Source organism: Liolophura sinensis, chromosome 12, assembly GCF_032854445.1.
Source record: "Liolophura sinensis isolate JHLJ2023 chromosome 12, CUHK_Ljap_v2, whole genome shotgun sequence".
In the NCBI taxonomy this organism is placed as follows: domain Eukaryota; kingdom Metazoa; phylum Mollusca; class Polyplacophora; order Chitonida; family Chitonidae; genus Liolophura; species Liolophura sinensis.
In genome coordinates this window covers 22,720,009-22,743,403 of record NC_088306.1, presented here as the reverse complement: position 1 = coordinate 22,743,403, position 23,395 = coordinate 22,720,009, and the positions used below count along the sequence as shown (strand labels likewise).

At 38.5% G+C, this 23,395-nt stretch overlaps 1 protein-coding gene across 2 annotated transcripts in view; it reads right to left on the bottom strand.

Annotated features, from left to right (window-relative positions):
* Positions 1-3,587: 3,587 nt before the first annotated feature.
* The window catches only part of LOC135479116 (tyrosine-protein kinase RYK-like), a 76,129-nt gene continuing 56,321 nt past the window's right edge, over positions 3,588-23,395 (bottom strand). The window contains exons 4-15 of one of the 2 annotated variants that reach the window (XM_064758852.1): positions 23,047-23,181; positions 15,047-15,142; positions 14,254-14,410; positions 13,837-13,931; positions 12,789-12,857; positions 11,185-11,304; positions 9,687-9,779; positions 8,686-8,888; positions 7,571-7,680; positions 6,891-7,050; positions 5,071-5,207; positions 3,588-4,210 (exon numbers count right to left, since the gene is read on the bottom strand). In XM_064758852.1, the coding sequence (XP_064614922.1) occupies positions 4,099-4,210; positions 5,071-5,207; positions 6,891-7,050; positions 7,571-7,680; positions 8,686-8,888; positions 9,687-9,779; positions 11,185-11,304; positions 12,789-12,857; positions 13,837-13,931; positions 14,254-14,410; positions 15,047-15,142; positions 23,047-23,181 (1,487 nt within the window). In that variant the 3' untranslated portion in view covers positions 3,588-4,098. The remainder of the gene's footprint in view (positions 4,211-5,070; positions 5,208-6,890; positions 7,051-7,570; positions 7,681-8,685; positions 8,889-9,686; positions 9,780-11,184; positions 11,305-12,788; positions 12,858-13,836; positions 13,932-14,253; positions 14,411-15,046; positions 15,143-23,046; positions 23,182-23,395) is intronic. The other variant, XM_064758853.1, reaches the window with a different exon arrangement.

Here is a 23,395-nt window from a genome sequence, read left to right as displayed (position 1 = left end):
CAGTAAGTGGACTAGAGTTCCTGTCCTATCCATTAAGTGGACTCCAGTTCCTGTCCTATCCATTAAGTGGACTCTAGTTTCTGTCCTATCTGTTAAGTGTACTCCAGTTCTCCAGTAATATCTGTTAAGTGGACTCGTTCCAGTCCTATCCGTTAAGTGGACTCAAGTTCCACAATACTATTTGTTATGTAGACTTCAGTTCCAAAGTCCTACCTGTTAAGTGGACTAGTGTTCCTGTTCTATCCATTAAGCGGACTCCAGTTCCCAGTCCTATCCATTAAGTGGACTCTTTTTTCACAGTCCTATCCATTAAGTGAACTCATATCCGTTAAGTGGACTCCAGATCCCCAGTACTATTTGTTAAGTGGACTCCAGTTCCCCATTACTATCCGTTAAGTGGACTCCAGTTCCACGGTCCTATCTGTTAAATGGACTCCATTTCCACAGTCCTATCTGTTAAGTGGACTCCAGTTCCTCAGAACTATTCGTTAAGTGGAGTCCAGTTCCCCATTACTATCCGTTAAATGGACTCCAGTTTCCCAGTACTATCTGCTAAGTGGACTCCAGTTCCCCAGTACTATTCGTTAAGTGGACTCCAGTTCCCCAGTACTATTCGTTAAGTGGACTCCAGTTTCACAGTACAATTTGTTAAATGGGCTCCAGTTCCATGGTCCTATCTGTTAAATGGATTCCAGTTTCACAGTACTATTCGTTAAATGGACTCCAGTTCCACGGTCCTATCTGTTAGATGGCCTCTAGTTTCACACTACTATTCGTTAAATGGACTCCAGTTCCACAGTACTATCTGTTAAATGGCCTCTAGTTTCACAGTCCTATCTGTTAAGTGGACTCGGGTTCCTCAGTCCCATCAGTTAAGTGGAACTCATATCCGTTAAGTGGACTCCAGTTCCCCAGTAATATTTGTTAAGTGGACTCCAGTTCCCAGTACTATTCGTTAAGTGGACTCCAGTTCCACGGTCCTATCTGTTAAATGGACTCCATTTCCACAGTCCTATCTGTTAAGTGGACTCCAGTTCCTCAGAACTATTCGTTAAGTGGAGTCCAGTTCCCCATTACTATCCGTTAAATGGACTCCAGTTTCCCAGTACTATCTGCTAAGTGGACTCCAGTTCCCCAGTACTATTCGTTAAGTGGACTCCAGTTCCCCAGTACTATTCGTTAAGTGGACTCCAATTTCACAGTACAATTCGTTAAATGGGCTCCAGTTCCATGGTCCTATCTGTTAAATGGATTCCAGTTTCACAGTACTATTCGTTAAATGGACTCCAGTTCCACGGTCCTATCTGTTAGATGGCCTCTAGTTTCACACTACTATTCGTTAAATGGACTCCAGTTCCACAGTACTATCTGTTAAATGGCCTCTAGTTTCACAGTCTTATCTGTTAAGTGGACTCGGGTTCCTCAGTCCCATCAGTTAAGTGGACTTGTGTTCCTGTTCTATCTGTTAAGTGGACTCCAGTTCCCCAGTACTATTCGTTAAGTGGACTCCAGTTCCACGGTCCTATCTGTTAAATGGACTCCAGTTTCACAGTACTATTCGTTAAATGGACTCCAGTTTCACAGCCCTATCTGTTAAGTGGACTCCAGTTCACCAGTACTATCCGTTAAGTGGACTCCAGTTACCCAGTCAGTGGACGTATAATTTAACAACACCCTGTATTCTTTTTTTTTTGTTTGATATGAAATCAGACAGCAGACATTCTTTATGATTGTAACATTTTTATTATCTCACATAATATACAATGTTTACATAGAAGTTGTGCTTTAAATATGAAAGTCCTTCGAGTTTGTCTCACTGACAAATGACAACGTTTTTACACATGGACTTCATGCGATTAATTTAACAGTAACTGATAATGCTACAAAACTTCAACACGATGGAAGAACCGAAAGCAATTTGCATGTGCCTAACAAACGCGTCGTTTGAACGATAACAGATTCTTGCAAGAACTCTCAGAAATTACAAATGAATAATGAAGACTAGTCCTTCAGTCATAATGACTATGTATTTATACCGATTCAGTGACCTTAATTTTTTATGGTAACATCAGCTAGCTTACACACAGAAATGACCAGATGTACAACTGTATCAGGATGCTAGTCGATATAATATCTGAGTTTATCAAAATTTACCAAAAAAAAAAAAAAAGGAAAAAATTATCCGGCAAAAAATTACTGAAGTTCTCTATTATTGCAAGTGACAAGCAATTAAGAATAACTCAGATGCCCTCAAACACAACAACAGTGTACTGATGATAAAGATGAAACTAATTCTCGTAATTTCCATAAAATATTTAGAACTAAACTGAGTTTCAATACCTAAGGATATAAGTCCTATAATTTGTCTTCATTTGTTTTGTAGTGGTTACCTCCCCTTGTCCAGAAACCTTAGTGGTACAAGTCATTTGTAACAACAAGAAGTACTAAAACAATTACTTATATTAAAAGAAAACGAAATACATGATATGACAGTAGCATTTCCTAGAGCACTAAATCAATGCATAGTGATACAAAAACATGCAGTTCTGAATAGAAAGTGTGGTTTACCTTTTTCCACATTTTTGGTTTTGGCACCTCGAGTCTTATTTAGGTGAACAAACATTTCTCCTCTGCCTTTATGACTGATAAAAGTGTAAAAAAAAAAAAAAATTGCATACACGTCAGTTTTTGGCATGTAAAAACCTACAACAGGGACTTGGAAGTAGTGGTTTAGTATTTATGCCTTACTTCAGAATAGCTTAAAAATGAAATTAAAAAAAAAAGGAAGAAAAAACCTGGTAAGAAAAAAAATAATCTGATACCAGCTGTACATTGTGACAACTTTTGAATCCAGTGAGTAAAAAGGAACAGATGGAACAAAGTGTAGGTTTTGATCTTGCTCAACGATAATAGTTAAATATTAAAAAAAAATGACAAAAACGTATTAAAAATATTGCAACTTATATGATCATAGACACTATTTACCCCAAGCACTCCAAGCACTTTCATGTTACAACTTGTTTCTGGGAGGGCATCTCTAAATTCCTTAAATACCATATTTTATACCCGTGATTACTCAAAGACGGATCAGTACTGGTACAGGAAAAAAGTAAACGGCCCCTTCTCTGACACATATCCCTGTTTTGCCTTATTTACATCTATACAATGCCTATTTACATTTCTGGGACAACAAAATACTAAAAAAAAAAAATTTTTGTTTTATTTTTGTTCAAACAAGCTACTTATTTACTCATTTAGTGCACACATCATCACACACAGTGTGGCACTAATCAACAACCTTCTGACACTAACTGTAGTACCATACTGCCACAGTGCATTAGTGCCCAGGTCACGTGAGACAACACACACTACAGGTTTCTTAATGACACTGTTAAATATCAACAAAAGGAAGACAGATTTAAATATATCGCACAGAGTAAAGGACAATTATTTGGTGAAAAATTCCATGAAATTTTACTGTACTTTCAAAAATTCGCAAAAGTCATAGCGGTATAGTGTTTGTGAGAAATCAACAGCTCACACATCATGTACAGATAGTAAAGTACTTTTATGCAAAAGTGAAGATATGTACGCCATATGAAACCACTGATGAAATGAAGACGTCTTTTCTACCTCCATTCAACAAGAGCTGAAAATAGCGCAACTCATTTCACCTCTCTCATTTTGTTTGTAAACTGTAAACATTTTGAATTACCACTTACTCTACACGCACCCATTCTTCAAGCTAATCCCCAACCAGCCCCATCCTAAAATCCTGTAAGTACCCTGAGATTCATTCTGGCTATAGGATAAACAAATACACAAGCAGTAGACTACAGTCTGTTTATATAACTCATATTTCACATGCACGAGAATGTCAATTTCCATGCAGGGCCTCCACATTTCCATCTCTGCCACACAAAATGAACTCCAGAAATTAAATGCTCCTGTCACAAAAGGAAATTGTCTGGGAGCTTTTGTAACAATGGCAGCTCTGAACATTACATTTCACAGAAATGAACACGATCACCAGGCCCGTTTTCAAGCGAGCATGCAGCCTGCGTGGGATTTTTCCCGTTTGACGTTGTGCGTCGGTGATCAGATGTATCGACCCAGTGCTGTGTAAAAGTCCGTCAGACATGTTTGAAGCTGTGAAAACTTGGGACGCTCATCTGGGGACATTGCCCAACAACACGCCATCACCGCAAACCTGAGAAACCACAGAAAACATTGATTAATTCATTGATTGACTGATGCCTAACAGCATACTCATTCAGTTTCGCTAATATGATGGCAGTCAATTTTGGGGGATAGATGAAACCAAAGTACCCTAATTGTTCCACTGTTTCAATCACCTATGCGGCCAATATTTTCAAACATTCTAAAATAACTAATGAGTGTAGAGAAATAACTTTTGTTTTGTGAAGCTTGTATCCATAATGACACAAACAAATAATTTCAGCATGATTTTCACAATAATTGTATGCATAAACTTTTGTTTTGTGAAGCTTGTATCCATAATGACACAAACAAATAATTTCAGCATGATTTTCACAATAATTGTATGCATAAACTGAAACAAGTGTTTTACTGAAAAGTTGAAAAGGTTAAAGATTTGCAGTACCTGCTTTTGGCAAGTTACAGATAGTACAACTTCATGACATTTATTTGCCTACAAAAATGCTGTTCAGTGGTCGAATTTTTAGGTCATTTAAGGTAATCTGATACGGGTCTTCTGTCTTAAAAACAGTTCTAATTTAAAGGTAATACAGTGGATCATAGAGGAAATGTGCGTACTGGAATTTATCAAAAGTTAAAGCATAAGACTTTAACTTAAAGATCAGCCAAAGTTTTAGGTTTACAGATTTTGTTCTAGCATCCCGATAAACTCCAGGCAAAGATTATCTTTACGTATCAAGCCAAAAATTTCGCACAGGAACACATTCTTTGTTCTTTCCACACATTAAACGGATATAAATAAGAATATAAAATCAAATGTCTTGGACTTGTAAAATGGCTGGAAAACACACTATTTATTTAGGAGTATTAAAGGTCATATGGTAAACTTACAGCTCATCTGGACAGTTGATTGGCTGTGCTGCTCGGTAGCCTTGCTGAAGGTAGGATGTAATCTCAAACGGGTCAATCTCGGAGTAGGGCTGTTGACCAATCGTCATCAGTTCCCAGAGTGTCACTCCGAAAGCCCACTGAGGAATCAAAGACAAATGGGTGAATAAACAGGTAAGGCTTGAAAAACGTTAGCAGTTTTGATTCATTTATTTATTTGATTGGTGTTTTACGCCATACTCAAGAATATTTCACTTATACGGCCAGCATTATGGTGGGTAGAAAGGGGCAGAACCCAGGAGAAACCTAAGGCCATCTGCACGTTGCTGGAAAACCTTTCCACGTACGACTGAAGAGGAAGCCAGCATGACCTAGATTTGAACTCACAGTGACCGCATTGGTGAGAGGCTTCTAGGTGATTACGCTGCGTTAGCGCACTAACCAACTGAGCCACAGAGGCCCCAGCAGTTTTGATGGTGTCATCTGTATCATTGTAAACAGGTACTCTACTGAGGACTAATCAGAAAAGACTGGAGTTACTTAACAAAGGAATACACTCTGACAAACAGATATGGAGTGAATAATGAGGACATCTACAGAACTTTACATTAAAGCCACTGGACTTATAAACAATATGTCAGCCATATTGTAGTGAAGACAGACATGTACAGAACTCTACATTAAAGTCACTGGACTTAGCAACAATATGTCAGCCATATTGTAGTGAAGATAGACATAAATGGAACTTTACATTAAAGCCACTGGACTTTGAAACAAAATGTCAGCCATATTGTAGTGAAGATAGACATAAATGGAACTTTACATTAAAGCCACTGGACTTAGAAACAATATGTCAGCCATATTGTAGTGAAGATAGACATAAATGGAACTTTACATTAAAGCCACTGGACTTAGAAACAAAATGTCAGCCATACTGTGGTGAAGATAGACATAGATGGAACTTTACATTAAAGCCACTGGATTCAGAAACAAAATGTCAGCCATATTGTAGTGAAGATAGACGTAAATGGAACTTTACATTAAAGCCACTGGACTTAGAAACAATATGTCAGCCATATTGTAGTGAAGATAGACATAAATGGAACTTTACATTAAAGCCACTGGATTCAGAAACAAAATGTCAGCCACATTGTAGTGAAGATAGACATAAATGGAACTTTACATTAAAGCCACTGGACTTAGAAACAAAATGTCAGCCATATTGTGGTGAAGATAGACATAGATGGAACTTTACATTAAAGCCACTGGATTTAGAAACAAAATGTCAGCCATATTGTAGTTAACAAAGAGTAACTGGAGTCGATGGGTTTCATCTGGATACATGTGCTAAAGAAATAATGAAACTAATGCAGCAGCATAAGTACTGAGCCAATACACCCCCCCCCCCCAACCTCCCCAAAAAAGCAATGTGTCTTTTATGAAGAAAAGAAAAGACGCTAATGCCACGTCAATTGTTGTTTTACTGGTAGAATAAATCTTTTTTCAACGTCAAAGGAGGGGTATAGAAAGAAAAAAAGAAATCTGAAAATCACCTAATATGTGGGCAATGTAGACTAGCTAGCTATCTCTGTTGAAGACACATTCATATGATTGGGAAGCTTAGAAAAACACAAAAATCATCAAAAAAAAAAAAAACCATTGAGATCGAACATTTGCATTTTTGCATTTATTTGCAGTTTAGCTTTTATTCTTTTTTAAACTGTTTAGGTTTGCTCGTAAAACACTATATAAAATTGGTGTCGCCTGATCAAAGGAGTGCAAAGAAAACCAGTTCTGAAGCAGTCAAATTTGGCTAAGCTTACCACATCACTGGCAGGGGTAAACTTTTTCTCCAGAATAGCCTCTACAGATAGCCACTTGACCGGTCTATTCTCATTGTCACCCAGGCAGTTGTAGTCCTGAGGAAACAGGTCCCGTGATAAAGCGTTGTCCATCAGTCTGACTGTTAGATGCTGGTCAACTCTACAACAACAACAACACAGGATTCTATTTATTCAATTGCTATTTAATGCCATTCCCAAGAATTTTCACTTTTATTGTATATACTTAAACCTACTATGCTGTTTGATTGTTTGTTTGATTGACTGATTCTATTGGAGATTTATGGCTCACTCGAGAATATTTCAGTTTTATGATGGTGGCCAGCATTATGGTGGGAGGAAAGCTGGCACAGCCCTGGGGGAAACCCACGACCATACGCAGGTTGCTGGCACACCTTCCCATGTACGGACAAAAATTAAGCCATGCAGCATGAGCTGGACATGTGCATGGCGTTGAACTACACCCAAATGAGTATACCTGAACATTCATTAGATATAGCAACATTGCATACTTGAACATTCGCTACATGTAGCAAGATTTGGAACATGGATGTTGGAACATTCACCGCATGTAGCAAGGGAAGAGGCCAGCATGGGCTCGACTTGAAACCTCAGTAACCGCAGATCCCTCATGATCTGGTGACAATGTCAAAACTACTTACACACAATTCCTCGTGGCTAAGTCTCTATGGACTATTTTTTTGCGGTGTAAGGCTTGCATCCCCCGTATGATCTGTATGGCCATGTAGACCAGCTGTGGTGTTGACAGAGCCTGAGAGACAACATAGGAGAGTATCATGTTAAAGAGACTCCTACATATCAGTTGTGTTAAAGAGACTCCTGCACATCAGTCGTGTTAAAAACACTCCTGCATATCTGTTGTGTTAAAAACAAAAGACTCCCGCACATCAGTTGTGTTAAACAGATTCTAACATATCAGTCATGTTAAAGAGACTCCTACATATCAGTTGTGTTAAAGAGACTCCTGCACATCAGTTGTGTTAAACAGATTCTAACATATCAGTCATGTTAAAGAGACTCCTACATATCAGTTGTGTTAAAGAGACTCCTGCACATCAGTTGTGTTAAACAGATTCTAACATATCAGTCATGTTAAAGAGACTCCTACATATCAGTTGTGTTAAAGAGACTCCTGCACATCAGTTGTGTTAAACAGACTCCTACATATCAGTCATTTTAAAGAGACTAAAAATATCAATCACACTCTAAAATTCACAATTATTCAAAATGTATCAGATGCAAGACTGGTATTTTCACACACACATCACATAAGGTATATTAAACATCTTTCATGAAAATATCCATTAAACAGTGTGTGTTTAATGTCATGGTCTTGCTATCTCCTCTGTGCATATTACATGTGTTTGTAACAAACTACGGCAAGAGCAACACTAAAAGGGTGTATTTGTAACAAAGTACAGCATGGGCAACACTAAAATGGTGTACTTGTAACTACAGCATGAGCAACACTAAAATGGTGTATTGATACCTGCAGAAATAATGTACACAATCATTTTGGAAAGCCATTCAATCAATATTCAAAAGCCATGCCCCGACTGCTGTGTTTATGTCTTATTTTAGGCCCACAATAGTGTCCAATGTTAATCCGAATGCTTCATCTCAAGTTGGTTGCTTTGTCCATACTCTCATCACTTACATGAACTTGTGACACAATCAATTTTAGCCCAGAGAAAAAAATCTAAAGCCAATAACAAAAAAAGATGTTTTCTTTAAACATCTTGACCAAGTTTCTCACCTGATGTGCTCCTGTATCTGACATTCTACATTTCTGTAAAAATTTCTTTAAATTGCCCTCATTTGCATAAGGATAAATGACCATTGGCTGTTTCTCGTTGTCCAGACAGGCTGCAATGATGGTGTTCAGATTCTGGTGAGCGAGGCCACGAAACAAACAACTCTCTGTGAGGAACGTCTGAACCTGATCTGGACGGGCCTGGTCTGGAACACAAACAGTCACGGACCAATCAGAAAACACATACAGTCATGGAACAATCAGAAAACACATACAGTCATGGACCAATCAGAAAACATATACAGTGATGGACCAATCAGAAAACACATACAATCATGGACCAATCAGAAAACACATACAGTCCATGACCAATCAGAAAACATATACAGTCAATGACCAAGCAAAGTACACAAACAGGTACTGACCGATCACAGTACACAAAGAGCACAGTAAACAGGTACTGACCGATCACAGTACACAAACAGTCAATGACCAATCAGAGCACGATAATATTGACCAATCATAGCACAAAAACAGTCATTGACCATTCAGAACACACTACCCCCGGTAACAGATGCTGAGCAATTTACACAACTGTTAACCAATGAGAGAACTAATGAGACTGTCATTTAAATTATCAATCAAATGTCTGACAGATATTTAAATTATCAAAATAATGACTACTGATTTCTACACTTGAACCATAAGATAGATGAGCTAATTTACATTTGAAATATCAGAAGAATGGTCTATTGAAGTTTCACATTACTGGTACATGATTGAAAAATTTGATAATTTTTTTTGGAAACCACAAATTGTGAGTGATAGGATTACAGCTACAGATTTCTCTTGATACCAGACCTTATTTTCAGAAACAGTAGGCCAAAAATCACATCAGTTCAGTGTGTAAGAGTCCCTAACACCTTGATCATTATTATCAACATAAAAGCAATTGTACTGTTGGTCTTTGGCAGAAAACATATTCTAACTGCAAATTCACTTACCAATAACTGTTTTAATGAAGACATCTTGCTGTGCAGACAAGTCATTTTCATCCTCACCCACTATAGTTCCATGATATATTCTACCAAAGGTCCTGTTAACAAACAACAAAGCATGCTGAACTGCTACACACGATTCAGAACTTATTCTCTGTTTTGTGGACCGCCATAGTCTAGTGGTTAGCATGCTAGAGTAGCACAAGGACTTAGGAGCCTCTTACTAATGCAGTTGCTGTGAGTTTAAACGAGAAAAAAAAAAGATAAAAATGATGCCAAAATCAGATGAAAGAGCATCAAAACTTATTTGCAAATGTGATCTTTAATATTTTGGGGGATTTTTTTGTTCAAGAGAAAAGGGTTTTTGAAAATAGTTTTGTGTGGTGGGAATTTGGGACCAACTTTTGGTATTTATTGTTGTTGCATAGTTCTAAATAGGGATGTGATGCTCGTCTAATCAATTTATTTGAAATTAAAATTTGTTGTTTATATCGAAAACATACGCATTTGACTTAAATTATGATAATATTTATATTAAAAATATAAATATGATCAAAATGGAGGTTTAATACATTTGTCAGTTGAAAGGAACAACTTCTAGTGCAAAAATATTTACTAAACCTGTGTTACATCCTCATTTATGACATTATTAAACAAAGACTACAATACCAAAAGGTGGTCCCCAATTACCCACCATACAAAGATTATTTTCAAGTGTCTTTTTCTCAAGGAAAAATTGGAAAAAATATTGAAGACCACATCTAGGAATAACTTTTCGCACTCTTTCATCTGAACTTTATGTCATTTTTATGTTTTCTCCAAGTTTAAGTGAGCTTCTCTCTGGCAGCAAACTGCAGATGGTCATGGGTTTCCCCCAGGCTATACCCTGCTTCCTGCCACCATAATGCTGGCTGCCATCACAAAAGTAAAATATTACTGAGTTCGTGTTAAAACACCAATCAAATAAAAAGGTAGTGTTCTCTGTTTTTAATTGTAGACAGACTTCTGGTATACCTCTTGATATACTGTTCTATACTGTAGATTTATTTATTTATTTGATCGATGTTTAACACTGTACTCCATCTTCATGTGGAGAGATTTGTGGAAGGGTACGTGGAAATTGTCAGACTGTCAAATGGCCATATCTACTGAACATTTCAATTCAATTCAACCAATCCTACTTCATTCAATTAACCCTATAGGCCTAATTACGTTATTTATTTATTTATTTCATTGGTGTTTTACGCCGTACTCAAGAATATTTCACTTATATGACGGCGGCCCAGCATTAAGGTGCATAATAAGGCCAGGGCCTAATTAAGGCTGAATCATTTATTGAGCGATTGATTGGCTGATGTTAAATGATGTCATAGTCGTTGTTGACCAAGCAATAATCTTTGTTAAACTCCTTCATGAAAAATGAAAAATCATAGGTTCTAAACTTCATACTCTTCGAGACATTTTCAACCATGTTTCTTCTGATTTTCCCCACTGAGAGCTTTACCTTCTAGCAGTACCTCTCCCAGCGTGATCTTGTTACGCTCTAAATGGACCTCGTTTAACATGGCTGTGACGTCCGTGGGTTTGAGGTCAGTGATGTGCAGATAACCTTTCTTTATTACACCTGAGGGGCACATAACAAAACACCGGGCATAAACACACGTTTGTGACAAGGAAAACCAAAAAACTGCAAACTATTTATCTGAAATATATTGTGCACATCTTACGCCAAATATACTTGAATTTACATCTGCTAATTAAAAATATATGAACAAAAAAAGACAAAGAACACAAATTAAAAAAAATTACATAATTTCTCATGCAACTGTTAAAACATTTCCCAAGTTATATTTTTGGAAACTCCTAAACAGTAAACGTTGAGTATCTCTGGAGTGGAAGAGCTCATAAATCATACACCAGGCTTTTTCAAAGGATGTGGGACCTTTTTAACTGGAAATGCTACAAAAGGGTTCAATAACATATCCATCAGATCGGATGCGATGTCTTTGCTGTCCACAGACAAATGTCTTGAAGGTGGTTTTCCTGGCTCTGATACAAAGTTGACCATGATGAACTGATAACAGAGAAGGAGGCCAAACCACCCAATCTGTTTTACAGAAACCAGCATCCTTTTTAGCTTTCTTCATTAGTTTCGTTAGCCTATACAGATACTTCACGTGCTTCATGAGCAAAGTTTGACTAGTCTTATGTTCAATTCATTGTGTTTCCAGCACATTCAACAACAGAAAAAACACTCTTCAACATCTTACTGAAGATTCGTCCCTGTATACCTTTGCAAATAAATAGAAATGTCGTAAACACAACTGTACCACAGTTTATAAACAATCAGTGAAGACAGTGTCACGATGAATGTACTTAACAATGTACATATGTAAAAAAAAAAAAAGCAATCAACAGATACTGATAATATCAGAACATCCACTGAATGACCACAAAACAAAACAGGACGATCAATGATGATGAAAAACGCACAGGGTAATATTTGAGAACCACCTGTAACTCTAATGTGATTCCATTATGCGGTATAATCTACCTGAAGTAAGCTGTAAACTCAGTTGCTACATTTTAGCTTACACTTAATTTCACATAAATTTACACTGAAGTTCGTGAATATTGGCAATTTTGTACTGTGTCATTGCTAGGACAAGCTCAAAGATGTACGATACAAACTAACCAAATCGTTTACCCTTTACACCACAATTGCATACTTGATCTGCAAATGAAGCAGGGTTGATAGGGCAGGAAAGCAGCGCTACATGAAGTTAAGCTTTTGGATTATTGTCTATTGGAAGCTGTGCAACAAAGCTGCCATTAGATCTTCCCCTTAGCAGACTGTGTGTACATGTATCAAAATTCTGACATTATTCACTGTTGGACAAAACTGCAAGTCTTTTACTTTACAACTTATGGCTCCTGTAGATACTCATTACAGAACAGATGTTTTTTGCAATTTTCCCCATTCCCCATGTTACTATTCAATCCCAGTTTTGTTTCTTTTTGTTGTTATGTTTCAAGTGAATCCATGTCCTTGTTTTGGGGGGCTTTAAGGGGATTTTCTTCTTCAATGGCCATGCCAGCTGAACTCACCATTAGTCTCAACTGTGGACACAGGGGTACTGTTAGGGGTTTCCGACTCTATGCATACAGCAGATGTGGCTGGAAAAACATTTAAGGGTGAAATGAGGCAATACAAAAGAGTGCCCCAAGGGAGACCACTCAAGATATAGTACAAATAAAGTGAACAGGGCATTCAAGTCTACAGCAAGAAGTGATGACAGAGCATGTCATGTGATTGTTCACGTACCAACCAGCATGCAGGTGGCATTCATTATCACCATGGTGACAGAAAGATGGTGATGAGTTATGATGATGATGATGATGATGGTGATGACAATATTTTATCTGAAGTTATCAAATTTACTCAAATGAAATTTTATCATTTATAATCATTTACCACAAGTTGGTGTAACGTATTAGAATAAAGCTTCCACTGCAAAAAAAACAAACTAAAATGCGAGTAATTACAAACTGCTCACAATTCCTATAAAAGCGTAATGTTTGGCTACAGTTCTGAATCAAAAAAGCCAACTTTATTCCAATCTCATGCACACACAAATTGTCTCGGAAATTTTTCCATGTTTGAAAGAAAATTGCATCACAACTGCAATTACAAAGGTACTTCATGATGCTGTACAGTTAAAAAAGTATTTTCTTACTCCTATTCTCAAACAAACATGAACTTTTGGGGATTAATACATACATTTTCCACTTAACCAGCAGGCACAAAAACAAATCTTTTTTAGCCTTGGAAATTTTTTTACATTGAAGTCAGAGAACACTCAAGAAATCCACGTTTTCTTTTTTTTTTTTGTTTTTTTTTTTTTCAGTTAAAACAACTTATTTCAGTTAATGATTCATGAATAGGTGGTTGAAAAAAATTTTGTACATGCACAAAAACGAGCAAAACAACACAACAACCTTGGAAAACGATGAAGCCTGTAGGAGAAGCCAAAGGCAGCAAGCAGGAGGAAAGGGGGAGCGGAGCGAAATGGCTTCTCACATTGGGCAAAAACTATGAATAGCAAGCAGCAGAGACATAACTTCCACGTTGCGCTATCCACAGGGGTTCACTCACCATTGGCTGTTGGGGCAACAGTAGAATTATTGGGCGTGTCTGAGTGTAACAACAACTGACTCTGCTGGGAGAGCGCCTGTGAACTGTCAGTTTCACTGTGGGAAGAGCAACAAGGTTAAAAGGTCAAGGCATTGATCGCATCAAAAGATAAGACAAATATGTGACTGCTATAAATTCAGAATAGAAGCATCATTGTATGTGCGTGGTTGTTCAAAGTGATCCGTAAACGGATAATGGACTATTTTGTGAAAGACTAAACTCAAAATAACAAAAGTAACGATTTATTGTGACTATATGAAGAACCAAAGCAGAAAATGCAGAACCATGCTTTTTTTAAATGCTGTATTATATATTTTTGCCAAGTGGTGTTAAAACCAGTTTTATGCCATGGCCCCTTCATATCCTGTCAATGCATACCTCATCCGTTCCGTATATCCCCTCATTCCTGATTTTTGTGAGTTCAGGTAGTAAACAGCTACCGCCATGGCGATGAGTAAAATGACAGCGCAGGCGCATCCAACAGCGATGTAGAAGATGTGGGTAGAGGAGGACATGTTCTGAGCTTGTTGAGGATCTGCAGTAAAGATATGAAACCATGGAAACTCAAACCAGGTGCAATATTAAAGCCAGGGCAACAAGGGAGGTAAACCATGACGACCGAAATAAGGGAGATAAACCATGGAAACTGAAACCTGGTGCAATATTAAAGCCATGATAACAAGGGAGGTAAACCATGACAATAGAATGTAGGGAGATAAACCCCAGAAAAAGAAAGAAGGGACAGAAACCATATAATCAGAAATAGCTGTTCTCAGTAAGGGATCATGCCAAGGGGAGAAAACATGTCGGGTTAAGCGAAACATCATTTCAAGAAACATCATAAACCTTTTTCATTCACTCCTTTTTTTTCTCCTTTAAAGAAAATCTTTTGGAATAAAGTCAAAAATGAAAATAGAAATAAAAAGCAGAATGTTCAGAAATAACAATCTGATATATGTATAAGATGACTTGTGTACATATATATATATATATATATATATATATATATATAATTCAACTAAAAGTCAAGAAAGGTACTCTGGGTAGTGTGAAAGAAATTTTTAGATAAAAAGTATGGCAATCTAAATTCAACGTTACAAAATCAAATCAGCAGTAAAGTGAATTCTTGCATGAGAGGCCAAATAAAATATTATTATTATAATCTAATTACCATAGTAGAAGAAGGTGTCATTTATTGGTAGATTTGCGGTGCCTCTAGGCCAGCTTCTCACACCTCCACTGGTAGCAGGAATGGATATCTCATCAGCTGCAACAACAACAGCAAATCATCAAAATGCATGTTTTTTATATCCACAGTTTAATCCGTAGGCCCACAACTCATTGGATGAGTCTTTCCATGCAAATGTGAATGTGAGAATGCTTCACAGGAGCAGTTCTCAAACCTTTTAACCAGGATAATGTTCCACGAAGCGACTGTACGGGGAATGTGCAGTAAAACAAAAAAGGTGACCACTATGGACACGCGTGTTGTATGGGTACCATACAGCTGTTACACGCGCGTGTACTGCATCACGTCTGGCTGGCAGGCGCATTGCCGGCTTGAACTACACGCGTGTGAAGAGGACCAGACGGATACCACATGCATGGTGATTATCATAGTTTTTAATGTCGTTATTATAAATAAAACGGTGATAAAAATACCCACTAGTGGTTTGTTTTGTTTTCTTTCAATGGGCATTTTTATTGCGATATAAACAGTGTTTTAAAAGTGGAAAAAGTTGTTCTAATTTCGACACGCTATCTCCGTTGCCGTCGGCCGGCCGCGCGGAAATTTTCAAATTTCTGCCGAGGTCGAAGTCTGCCGAGAAGTAAGAAGATGTCAGGATCAGGCGAAGTTATTGTCAGTGTTATAACAAGTGACGTAGTGTTTTATTCCTGTATGTGCTAAAGCGGTGCAGGACCAATAAAAGTTTTTGTGAGCTCCAATCTAGCGTGCTAAACTGCCGGTGTAAAAGTGTACGCCCAGAGACTTGCACAGCGTAATGCCTTCAATCAGTATTCAATCAGTTTAGTGACACAGATATGTTCAATATCAAACTAATTCTGTGAATACAAATAAGTGTTTTTCTACAAGCGTGTGTATTTGCATTGTGCCATACAAGGTACAAAACAAAAAAAAGTGCAAATAACCTTCAGGGCCACAGCAGCTTCTCGCCGCCATTTACGTTCAAAATGAACTTCACCTGACTCAGTACTGTTTTCTCAAAGCCAATCAAATACACACACAAATTACGCACTTTGGTAACACCTGCATGTATTAATCTGAACTCGTGAACTCCCCCTTCCTTCGAGCAACTGAAAACAAGTTATGGGTTTTCCGCATAAGCACATTTAGACCCCAGTCTTCTTTTTACCATTACATGATCAGCTCTTTCGGATTTTTTGCTCGAATTTAAATCCATAATTTTAGGTTTCAAATCGTAAATTACGAAACACAGCAAGGTGGGACAATCTCACATAACTTTATGACATCCAACATGCACAAAATAACATAAGCTTTAAAGTAAAATGGTATAAAGAAATATACCATTTTTCAGCGCCGATCTTAAAGTGGCCTACATGTAATTCGGAGTCAAATACACATATAGGTTAGGAAGGGAGATGGGGCCTAAGTGGCTCAGCCGGTTAGCGCGCTAGCGCAGCGTAATGACCCAGGAGCCTCTCACCAATGCAGTCGCTGTGAGTTCAAGTCCAACTCATGCTGGCTTCCTGTCCGGCCGCAAGTGGGAAGGTCTGTCCGCAACCTGCGGATGGTCGTGGGTTTCCCCCGGGCTGTGCCCGGTTTCCACCCACCATAATGCCTGCCGCCGTCGTATAAGTGAAATATTCTTGAGTACGGCGTAAAACACCAATCAAATAAATAAATAAATAAATAGGAAGGGAGACAATTCTATTCTTTTAAAATAGTCTGCTGAAGCAAACTGGTTGCATAAATTTGAAAGTTTCACGCCGTAAGCAAGAATATTGTACATGGGCGACGGCACCATCCCGACCACCCCGACCATGGTCGGGGCAATAATTTCCAACTAAAAAAAAAACAAAACAAAAAAAAAATTGAAAAAAAAAACAAAACAAAAACAGTAGCAGAACAAGAGTGAAGACAAATTATCCAGCATAACTTCCACCGCATTATGGACTTGATACGCATTTGGAGTATCACTGTGTCATGGTGGACCGCAGGTATGTTTTTAGCCTACAGAGAGCAGAGAAAGACCTTTGGCTTGTTGAATTTGTGGCTGGCATAACAAGGATCAGACGAAGTACAATGCAAACCTCGGAGAAAAGGGTTCTCTCATGGAGTGACATATCAGAAAAAAAAGAAATCAGAGACTTCAAATCAACAGGCGAGTCTTCCTGTTCGGCAAATTTTACAGAAAGTGTATCTGTGTACTTAGTCTCTCTTTATGAAACTCTGATGTGTAGAATGCTGCCATGGCTTCTAGTTGCTGACTGTACTGTTTATTACTGCAGGCATACAGAAGCAGATCCTGAAGATTTCTATACTGTCGGAACCTCGGCTGATCAAACCTGTCTTGGATTGCATTAATAATACCATCAAGAACATCAAAGTACTGTTGCCTCTTGCGGCGTCTGAGGGAAATGCCCTGCCCCTTCGTTTAGTTAGAATAGTTCAAAATCGATATTTCGAACTTTTGTCTTCGAAATAATTAAGTCTGAGTGAAACGAGCAGTGAATTAACCAAATTGCAGTCTGAGTACTTCTACAAGTAGGCCTACAGCTGTAATGGAATTAACCGCTTACTGGACGGTATTCATACACAGGCTTTTATATCAAAACAGCGCCATCTATGTTGTCACAACACAGCGCCATCTGTGCAGTCTGCTTACCCACACATTCAATATCGTTAAAGTGAGTAAATTATCTGCAGAAGTATACTTTTTTTGGATTTTAAATATAGATGACGGCATCATTTTGCGATATGTATGATCATTTTAGCCCCGAATTTCGAAAATTTATTTGGCACTAGGTGAAAAAATATGGTAGGCCTACCCCAGTAATGTCCACTGCTGAAAGCTGTATTACTCGAGGTCCAATTGTCGCCACCTAGTTAAAGTTTGACGCCCATATTTCACCCCAACATTTGCATTTTTCTGCGCCACTGGGCAGCGATATGAGCGTCAATAATAAGAATTCAGCGCTTTATATATCTTAATGTAGTTCCTAATTTTAGATGCCAGAAATCGCTTTCAACGTAAATGCGACCGTCTAGCCGTCCACAGCTTCCGGGGCCTAGGCGGCCCCGGACCCTCACCTATTGGGCTCAGATAGTCGGTGCAATCTTAATTTGCTTCCGCTGCCCCGGTTGTGTATATAAAAACAAGTTTGCCTATTGAGACTAGTTTTTATAAGCTTTGCCTTAGGAATAAAAAGTGTCAGTGCATTCCTACATTTGTATATATTGATAACAATGTTACATTATATTACAATTTCAGTTGTGTACTTACTGAATATGACATATACACTATAAAACCCTATGCTCACTGCTGTCATATTACAGGCTACATAAAAGTAAAATAAAATATTCTGAATTGACAGAAAATTATTTTCAGTACAGCAAGGAAATCATAAATGAATTTTTTCTTCCTTTTTTTTTTTGCACAGTAGCCCAATGCACCGCCCACCAGTTCATGAAGCAGCTGGCAACAGATGAGAAGGAAAATGCTATGTTCATTACTGGCCTACAACAAAAGCATTCAGCATTTTTTTAAACACTTTTTTTTCATGCTCCACAATATGATTATATAACTTGTTTTATTGATGGTCTTAATAATTTTTTCTGTTTCTATTTTCTCTATGTCAGAATACCTTATTCTCTTAGACGAAGATGGCAGAACAACTCGCATTTCCAAGCCAGAGTGGTATCTGGTAGAAATTCTCGCCCTTGGAGGTAAATATATCATTCTTCTACATAAGTAAAATGTGGTTCTTTTTATCTTAGCTTATTGCAATAAATATTCGCTATACTTTAAAAAAAATAATAACCTGGGGCAAATCTTCTCTTTTGCTATGTGTAGCTCCTGAAGAGTTAGATCTCATTGATCAGGCCTGGCCCCAAACCCACAGGGCCATTACCATGTCCCTAGAGTCTCGACAAGGGGCTCCAGGGGGCTACAGCACAATTTGGTCAGATGAGAAGGTATCAAATGTTCTGTTCAAGATTTGTTTATGTTGTTCTTTATAAACATCCTTGTTTCTTTCTGTTAGTAGACCCTTTGCTGCTGTTGATGGTTACTTTATGTTTGGTTAGAACACTTTTGATTAAAGTTATTCACGTTGATTGATTTCTTTGTATTCACTTGTGGGTTCTGAACCGAAGTATCGCCTTGCCACTCTCATGTTACGGATTAAAATATATTTTACTACAAACATTCACTCAATGTGCAATGCAGATTATATAAAATGAAGGTAATGGTATGCAATAAATCTGATTATAAATTTCAAAACAGTGTTCTCCAGATGGTTAAATGTTATTACAATGCAATGCAAATAATAGCAAATAATACTTCTCCAAAAAGAGAAGCAGTAACCTTTAACTTTATTTTATTTGGTTATGATTTGCTTTTTTTTTTCAGCTGACAGAAGAGATAGATTTCAAGAGCTTAGCGGATGATCAGAGGTGAAGGGATTGGGGGGGGGGTTAACAGGGGAGGGTGAATGTGGTGAGGGTGTAGCTGGTTGATTGGTGAAGGCACGTTTGAAGGGGATCATCATAGGTGAAGGGATTGGGGGGTTTTAACAGGGGAGGGTGAATGTAGTGAGGGTGCAGCTGGGGATTGGTGAAGGCACGTTTGAAGGGGATGATCATAGGTGAAGGGATTGGGGGGGGGGGGGGGGTTAACAGGGGAGGGTGAATGTGGTGAGGGTGTAGCTGGGGGATTGGTGAAGGCACTTTAGAAGGGGATGATCATAGGTGAAGGGATTGGGGGGGTTTAACAGGGGAGGGTGAATGTGGTGAGGGTGTAGCTGGGGGATTGGTGAAGGCACGTTAGAAGGGGATGGTGTAGCTAGGGGAGGGGGTGGGGTGCCCGTGAGGGTGTAGCTGGGGGACTGGTGAAGGCACGTTAGAAGGGGATGGTGTAGCTCTGGGGGGGGGGGGGAGGGTGTGCCCGTGAGGGTGTGCCTGGGGTGGGTAGTGAAGGTGTAGCTGGGGGGATTGGTGAAGGCACGTTAGAAGGGGATGGTGTAGCTGGGGGGGGGGGGGGGGGTGCCCGTGAGGGTGAGCCTGGGGTGGATAGTGAAGGTGTAGCTGGGGAGATTGGTGAGGGGGGATTGGTGAGGATGTATTGGTGGGGGGTAGTGTGGATGTGGCAAGGAGAGGAGGGGGGTGTAATGGTGTTTTAAAGGGGGGTAGGGTAGGTCAAGCTGGAGTTGGCAGTGATGGTGATAGCGTAGGTGTAGCTGGGGGGATGGTGTACAGGCAGGGGGTAGTGGAGAAAAAAAAGAGGGAAGTGAGTAGCTGGGGGAAGGGGAAAGGGAAGGGAAAGGTGTGGACCGGGAACGAAGCAAAGGTAAGGTTCAGTTTTAAGTGCTTGTAAACAAAAAGGCTGCGTTAATATTATCTGAAAGTGGCCTTTGTATTATTCCCATATAACATGTCTAAATGTGTGTTGAAACATGTCATGGTAAATGTAATCTCACCTTGATGACATCAGTAGAAGCAATCATGCTACTAGTATATATACAATTAGTCAACACCATCCAGAATATCAAAGCATGCTGGTGTGAAATGCGAGTCTGTTTTTACTAATTGTGTAAAGTAAGTCACTAATTATGTCATCATAATGATGTCATAGCTTATTCTGTTTCAGATCGTTGTACTCAGGGATGGGGATGTACAGTTGAAATATTTATTTACATGTACTATTCTGCGAATAATACTATTTACTGTTGTTTAAGAGTGAAATATATGTGCAATATAAATATTTATAACTCAGTAAATTGTAAAAATATTAACATTTATAAATAAATTGTACATATTATAATAATTATTTACAATAGCACATCAAACAGTATGTCAACCTTTTGACCTGGTTCGCCTGTCTCACTGTTTGGCAGTACCTGAAAAGAAAAAGAACACTTTTAGTCTTACTATTTTTTTTTTATATAGGCAAGTGTATGACTAGAAATTCATTTCAATAATTTATTTATTTGATTAGTGTTTAAACTATATACTCAAGAGTATTTCACTTTTTCAAGAGTATTTTTTGTATGATCGCGGTCAACATTATGGTTTGGAGAAAAACGGGCAGAGTTCAGGGGGAAATACATGACCATTTGCGGGTTGCTGCCAGACCTTTCTCACGTATGGCCAGAGAGGAAGCTAAAAATGAAACTTATATGTCAGCGACCAGCATTACAGTTGGGGGAAACTGGGAAGAGTCGAGGGGAAACCCATAACCACAGGCATGTTCTTGGCAGACCTTTCTCATGTATGGCCGAAGAGAAAGCCTGCATGAGCTGGACTCGACATTGGTGAGAAGCACCTGGGTTATTCAGTTGCACTGCACTGATGTGTTACTCACCTCAGCCCCATTTCATTTTCAGCTTAGCTATTTACCGTATGTCTGATACTGTGTATTTATGATGCATGTAAAGATGGTAATCTGAAGGATTATGAAGTATTCACGTGATAAGAAATAATTGTAGGCCTAAGTATTTCACCAGTATTCAGGGCTGACAGTTTAGGTTATTTTTTTTTTTCAGTTGCATATTTTTTTTAGTCCAGAATTTGAAATGCAACCATTTTACCAGTGCAACTATTATTCACGCCAAGCGCCTAATATTTGTATATGTTTAAGTGTGCACTGGAAATAAATATGTACCCAAATCATGGAGAAAGAAAAACTTGAAACTTCATTGCATGTACATCATGACACGAATCAAGCTGAGCGATTAGCGCAAGTTTTATCAGATTTAAACATTGAGTGTTTCAATGGGACTAATTGTATTTTCTGCATGCTATATGCAGTCCCCAGGGATCAGCAGATTGCAGATGTGGGTAAGCAAATTATACAGTAGTACAAAAACTCCAATGGCAGTGGAGAATGTTTCCTCCACAGAAAGTGGCCATTTATTCTTGACATGATTGTTTAATCGTTATGCTTGTCAGTTTTACATCTGCAATTACATTTGTGGACACATTGATTAAGCCAATGTCTTTTTGATGTTTTGGGGTTTTTTTTTTTTTCAGTACTGTAGTACCAAAACTTAACTGAGGCACAGCAGTTTTGTTCTCGGATGAACCAACAACTTCTACATGTACATGCATGACTCAATCCTACCGCAATCCGGCGGACAAACACACCCTGCTGGGGTGGCGCGGGATATGTAAGAGTTATCAGTTTAAGGAAACAACGTAATCATTTACATGATCTCTTTTTTTTTTCTTTCTTTTGTGTGGAGGTGACAAAGCCTAAACGCTAAACTTCGGTCGTGCTTACCTGTACTGTTTGCCAAACAGGCATATGGCCTTCAATGATGGGAGAAGTCGCACACCCGCCTGCTTCAGTCCGTCTCTAATCTTTGTCGGTGACCAGTTGAAAAGCCGCCCAGGAACAAACGCGATGAGAATCCGTACATGGTAGGAAATCTTGTGAAGCTGGAAAGTAGGTAGACTCTGCGCGTCGTTCGCCGTGTTGCCTTTTTTCTTCTGCCGGATTTCGGTAACCACACAGCTATTACACGTGTCTGGTTGACACCACATGCGTTTAGAAAGCGCGCATTTGGGTCTTTTGTGGGATTAGTCAAATTTTAATATGCCTTGTTTCAGAGCAAACCACAACTGTGGTAATAATGCGTGTGGTATGCTGGTCACTTTTTTGTTATACTGTCAGTTGATTATAACTACCATGGCTACTTACCTCTTTTTACATCGGATGTCATGGTAGTTACAATCATGCAACTTAGGCAATGGTTGTTTTGAGGGACAGACATCTTTTGTGGGCTTTAAGCTGGATTACACTGATCTGCTTTAATTAATCAATTACTTGACCTCTCAGATTAATCAATTCACAATTTGGCTTGAAGATTTAAATTAAGCGTCATTAATTAAGGTGGTACAAGTTTTCCACTAACTGTGGACAAAAATCTGAAGAATTCAACACAAAAAAAAGCACACAAGAACTGCACCTTTTAAACAGAGTTTCCTCCTCTTGAAGTTCAGCAATGTCTGGTTGGATGTGGAAAAAATGCTGACATTGAGCTGCATTCGAACATCAACTTCTGCTGTCACTTTTCCCGTGCATGGGAATTTCACCTGGAAGACTGTACATCAAATGTAATCATCAGTCAGTCATGCTTGGTTCATTCATTGGATTTGTGCTAATGGCACAAAAGTGTGAAAATCACACTAGTTTATATTCAATAGGTAAGAGAGCACCTGCAAAAATCTGAGCACTGAAGGTTCTACATGCATGCTTGTTACAAATTAACTCAGCTCACATACTGCAGATCTGTTTTTTGTTTTTGTTTTTTTTTT